Source organism: Lipotes vexillifer, unplaced genomic scaffold (genome assembly GCF_000442215.2).
Source record: "Lipotes vexillifer unplaced genomic scaffold, Lipotes_vexillifer_v1.1 scaffold318, whole genome shotgun sequence".
NCBI lineage: Eukaryota > Metazoa > Chordata > Mammalia > Artiodactyla > Lipotidae > Lipotes > Lipotes vexillifer.
Genome location: NW_006795060.1, coordinates 188150 through 194149, shown reverse-complemented (window position 1 = coordinate 194149; position 6000 = coordinate 188150). Strand labels below are relative to the sequence as shown.

The 6000-nt window shown below is 43.5% G+C and overlaps 1 protein-coding gene across 1 annotated transcript in view; it reads left to right on the top strand.

Annotated features, from left to right (window-relative positions):
• The window catches only part of CDKL5 (cyclin dependent kinase like 5), a 126571-nt gene extending 122109 nt beyond the window's left edge, over positions 1-4462 (top strand). Inside the window, exons 16-17 of the mRNA XM_007467401.1 lie at positions 1544-1663; positions 4076-4462. Coding sequence (XP_007467463.1) covers positions 1544-1663; positions 4076-4462 — 507 coding nt within the window. The remainder of the gene's footprint in view (positions 1-1543; positions 1664-4075) is intronic.
• The last annotated feature ends 1538 nt before the right edge of the window (positions 4463-6000 follow it).

Below are 6000 nucleotides of genomic sequence, written 5' to 3'. Positions count from 1 at the left end.
ATTCCTGCTATAGGTATTGAGCCTGTCCGAATGTTCTTTATATACACAGAAGTTTCTACATGTCTTGAATTTACATTATTGGCATCTTCATGTCCAGGTGAGAAATGAAACAGAACCTCTCAAGATGCACACACAGCATAGAGATTCTTTCAGTGACTGTTAATATTTAACAATTTGAGGCATCCAAGGGCTAGGAGTTTCGATAAGAACACCCTCTTTTTTTTCCTTGGCAATTAGTTTATTTGTATCTTATATTGCAGACAGATTCCACCAACGGGGAGAATCCAAGCATCAAGAAATCCCTCTTTCCTCTTTTTAATTCAAAGAATCATTTAAAGCATAGTTCTTCTTTGAAAAAGCTTCCTGTAGTCACTCCACCCATGGTACCCATTTTTACGTATGGTAGCCCTGAAAACTGCTCCAGTAAACTTGTTTTACTGATGACAACAGCATGTCTTTTATTTTCATGGGGTCATATTCTCTTTGTGCTAGTTAAGTACCTGAGCCAGTTCCATAAATTCACTGAGATACAAATTCTTCGACACTCTGGATTTCCTGAATGAGTTAAGGAGGTTGAAGCATAAAAGGCTATTAAACAAACAAACTAGTGAAAGGCTAGTTTGGGTTGTCTGATTAGCCAGTTGTTGGCAGGCAGTATTCATAAAATCCCTTATTTCCTGCAAAGAATTTGATTAACATTTACAATTAACAAATGTCTTTTGGTTTGGCTCACAAAGTTTGTTAACACTTGGTTGGCAGTTTGTCTCTTTGAAGCCAAGTGAAATTGACCAAATTGGGTGAGCTTGCAGGCTCCATGAAAAAACAGCTTCTGTTAGTTGGTGATTTGCTCTTTCCTTGCCTGGCTCTAGCTTTTGCTGGTCACTTAGTTGAAGGCCAGGGCTTTTACACTCTCCTCTGTCCACCAGAATCGGCGAGTGGACCAATTGCATTTGTCTGGAATTTGTGGCACAAATTTCTAGCACTTAACGTAGTGCATAATGCTAGACCCAGATTTACTGGGTAGTGTCTTGGGAATATGATTCAAACCATACTTTCTCACTTTGCTATCCTTAAAAGCCTGCTAGACTTCTTTGGCACCACCAAACACAGTGTATGGATCATTTTCCCAGCAGGAACAAATTTTTGTTTTATTGAACTGGTTCATAACCTAACTGCAATATGGAATGAGGATACGGCAGCAATTCCTGGTACAGCTCAATTTAACTGCTCTCTCTTACAGCGACTAAAACTAACAGCATGGGAATGCTTTAAGGGTTGAGGTTTAACAAAGCTGCATGACATCTGCCAATTTTTCCTAATGCAGGGAAAATTATTAAGAGGGCAGCAGACTTTAACTAGCATCACTTGCATTGTGAACATTGGGAGAGTTGTGATTTCTTTTTTTATCGAGTCTTCTTTGGAGGGGAGGGGGTTGAGTTTTGGTTTGGTTTGATTTGCTTCCGTTCTCCTCTTGCGTGTGGCTGCATATTCTATTTAGGCTTACTGGTGTGATTATTGAATCCTTGTCCATATTCTGCTCTAGGTGCCCAATTCTGACGGCCCTGATCTTCTGACATTACAGAAAGCCATTCACTCTGCTAGCACCCCAAGCAGCAGACCAAAGGAGTGGCGTCCTGAGAAGATCTCTGATCTACAGACCCAAGTGAGTGGTGCCTGCATCACTCCTAGACTCTCAGACTCTGCAGTGACCGGTCTCTCCTGAAGAGAGGACAGGGTTGAGAAATTTAGCCTCTCAATGTTACAGCAAGGCTGAGAGTCTCCCCAGAATATACCCTCAGAAATAGCCAGATGCATCTTGGGAGTCCGGATGAATGGAGAAAAAAAGCGAGCTTCTATTAGTCTTCACCTGCGGGTAGGGGGAGGACGATTAAGGGGAATGAATGAGATACGGTTCCAGTCCACAAAAACTCTGCAGCCTAGGAGAGAGAAAATTCACAAATGACCATAATTCATGGTAAAAGTGAAGCGTACCATAAAATGTAGGGGAGGGTAAGAGAAGGTAGTGCAAAGATTAAGGGTTCGTTAAAGGTGATAGCCTACAAACTGCGCCTTGAAAGACAGATATAATAAGCTTTCTGAAAGACTGTTTAAGCTTCTGAAATCCATACTAGTTTTGATAGAAAACTGGAAAACATTCGCATTAGGAACTGCATATTAGAAAGTATATATAGTCACGATTCTCTGCCATAATGGGGGAATAAGCAGAAACCGAATCCATAAATTTTTCAGGTAACTGAGGTCTTATCTCCTTGAAGCAACCTGTTTTGATGGAAATTTTTAAATATTGTATCTTTTCAGCGTCCCATAATGAGCATAGTAACATAATCTAACTTGTTTTTGATTATATTCAATATTTTATAAATCTCTTAGTCCTCTGTACTGAAATTTCTCACAACCCTCATGAGCTTTTGGGGCTGTAGGGTTACTTGTGCCTATAAATGTTACTGTGCCTATAAATGACCATGGATTTCTGTGATTCAGAGGAGTAGGTTCTGTTTTATAGGTTTATTGTTTACTCTCTTTAACTATAAGCTGTTACTTAGAGCTGCTGAGAAGAGCTCCCTAAATTTCAACTGTATTTGCCCAGCCATTTATATTTTCTGCTTCTAACTTAATATTGGCTGGAGGGGCGAAGACAGTGTAGAGAACCAGATATCCCAGTTATTGGACGTGTACCCAAACTAAAAGCACAAGGCTGTGAGTGAGAGGGCCTGATGTTCTATTCCTCATTTATTTAAAAAAAAAAAAAGAGAAAGAGAAAGAGAGAGAAAGTACAGGTTTTAGAACCTTCTTTGTGTAACCATTTCTTTTGCCGAGAAGCTCTTTTCAGGTAACTTTATATCTCCATCTGAACTATTGTGATTGTTCAATAGTTACATGTGGTCAGGGCTGTAAAAATCACCAGGAATGACCATGGAGGATGCTTCCCCAGGAGCGATTTCTACTTGAGTCAGTGCTCAAGCAGTAGCCCCTGGATTTCAATGCCCTGTTCCTCCGACTCTTTAGTATTTCTTGAGATTATCAACATTTTACTTTGCTGAGCCCTTAAAAGCCTTGAGGCCCTTGAGGATTGGCAGCCAGAGGTGCCTCAGGCTGGGGCTTCGGCCCACGTGCCAGGGTCCGCGGTGAGGGCCTTGAATGTCAGGGTGCTTTCCCATGCCTCTTCTGACGGTGACCCCATCAAGCCTGATAAAGAGGAAAGGGGGGTGTGAGTCAACTTTGGCCAGTGAGGAGCCTGTGGGGCAGATGGCTTCTGGGACCCTCCCTCCTGTTTTGAAGTCCCCCCCACAGTGCAGCACCCCATGAGGCCCAGGTCCCCAGCCCACAGCAGACAGGCTGTTAGGAGGCGAAGGCTCCCTATGAGTGAATTGTGTTTTAGAGTCTCTAGGGCTTTTGCTTATTTCTGTGTGCTTTGCATTTTTAGTGCCCAAACTTTACCTCCCCCTCAAAACAGTAAAACACCAAAAAAATGATAAAGTGCAGAAAGGGAACATTGGGATTTTTCAATGCCAAGGGAAAGGGAAAATCAGGGAGATAAGAACAGAAGGGGGTACACAATTTTTAGCCGAGTATGTTGCTACCTATTGAAGCATTACATTTTTTCAGTTACTCTTGCCGCTAGATATGGTGGAGTGGCTGAATTTTAGCAGGTGAAATCTAAGTGGCAGCTTTATGCGGAGCTGTTGGGAAGGAAGTCTTCTTGAAAGGGAGCACATCCCTTTTTTTGCTTCTTTCTGATGGTTGGCGCATGAGACCTCCCCACTTTCCCCCATAAAGATGGGATGCAGCCAGATAGAAGGTGCCTAAGCCTTTGATCAGTCACCATCCCAGTTCTAGATTTCTTCTACGTTTCTAGGCTTTTTCATTAAAGAAAAATAACTCGAATCTTGCCTGAAAAAGAACAAAAGAACAGATATGGCTGGACTGGCCTCTCCTCCCCCACACCCGCCCTCCCTGGCTCCACACGGTCATCTCAGGTCTGTGCTCCGTTTCCTCCCAGCTTTCAAGTCTACTCTAAATTAAATCCTACATGCACCCTCATCTTTTCTTTCAGAGCCAGCCATTAAAATCACTGCGCAAGCTGTTACATCTCTCTTCAGCCTCAAATCACCCGGCTTCCTCAGACCCCCGCTTCCAGCCCTTAACAACTCAACAAGCCAAAAATTCCTTCTCAGAAATTCGGATTCACCCACTGAGCCAGGCCTCTGGTGGGAGCAGTAACATCCGGCAGGAGCCAACACCAAAGGGCAGGCCGGCCCTCCAGCTGCCAGGTCAGATGGACCCTGGTTGGCACGTGTCGTCTGTGACCCGGAGTGCCACAGAGGGGCCTTCCTACTCTGAACAGCTGGGTGCCAAGAGTGGGCCAAACGGGCACCCTTATAACAGAACAAATAGGTCCCGAATGCCAAATCTGAATGATTTAAAAGAGACAGCCTTGTAATGTGTGCTGGAGTGGGGGTGGGGGGGGGAGGGACAATCTGGTTAGGCAGGGAGGGGCGGGTGTGGGGTGGGTGGAGAATGGGCGGGGCCGGGTGGTAAGCCAGTATTTTCAGCTTTATCAAGGTGTGTGCAATATTGTATGTGTGGAGCCAGCTGGCTCCTCACGGCCACAAATGCTAGTCAGGGATCTTAGAGCCACAGGAGTTCCTTAGGGATCACCAGTCCCCACGAGTCTTGTGTGAGAGTGGATAGTGTGCAGCTGAGGAAGAAGACACTTTTGCCAGGTTCTCCCCCTTAGGTTCCAGCTCTAGTGCAATCGCCGTTGAACTTGGGAAAGCCAGGATGTGTTTTGGCACTGCAAGGGATAGAAAAATATGTGTTGACCGATATCCTTACCACAGATTTTTTTCCGCCTAGACTAAATGTGGGGTTTATTGTAATCCAAGAGTATCCCTTTGAAGGGTTAGCAGATGAACTAACTGTATGTCTTAAATTGTTTTCTAAACTTCCATATTTGATAGGGTTTGTAACATTTATTTATAATTAATATTGTACTGTTATAATCATACCTTTTCTGTTAAATGTAAAGTTATTTTGAGCTGTTTGGAACATTGTGAAGCAGTGGGACAGCTACAGTAGTTTCTATAAAAACTAAACAGTAACGTTTATATATTGCATCAGGAGTATTTTATTCTATATATAAATATATATATGGTAAATGTCTGTTTTATAAATATAATCATTTAAAGAAAGTATCGTTATGACACTATCTGCCATATTTTTATACATTTGTGATATGAAGTGAGTATTATACTTCTAATCAAGGGAGTTGAATTGTGGCTGCTCGTGACTGTAACCGTAGGAACCTTGCTAAACTTTCAGGCGACAGCGGCGGCTTCTAGACACGATCCTTGGTAGCAGACGAGATGCAGCATCTCCTTCTGAACCCACAGGGAAAGAAAGTTGGCTAGGCCAGTGAGAACTCCAGCAGGCTTGTTCCGTCCTCACACAGTTGGCTCCTCTTCGTGTCCAGGGACGTTCCTTGCGCCTGAGGGGAGAACAGATCCAGGGTTACTCATGGGGTCTTTGTAGAGAGAATGTGCTCTTCTACTTAGCGTTAGCGTAGGGCATAGACCAAAGATTTGCCAGTGAACATTCCTAGTTGCAAGGTTGTAAAAGGTTATCTGCAGATCTTGCAAACCAGCTCTATGCTCCTGAATCCTGTGCACTGTACTGGAGACTCTTGGCTGGTAGCGTGTGAGATACATGTGTGGCATTTCTATTTCTAAATGCTTTCCAATATATTTAAAAGGCTCCTGAAGCAATTCCAGATGTAGAGAAAATTGCTGTACTCATCTTCCTGAGACGGTCCATTTATAACAAGTTTATCATGCACATCAATAAACACACATACGCACACACACATGGCCAGAACAGGACTTATCTTTCCCTCATTTCATCTCCTTCAACTCCCAAGTTATTCCCAAGTATCATCAAGGCCTTTGGCCAACAAGGGTCATAGCCCCGCGTTTCTGGGCC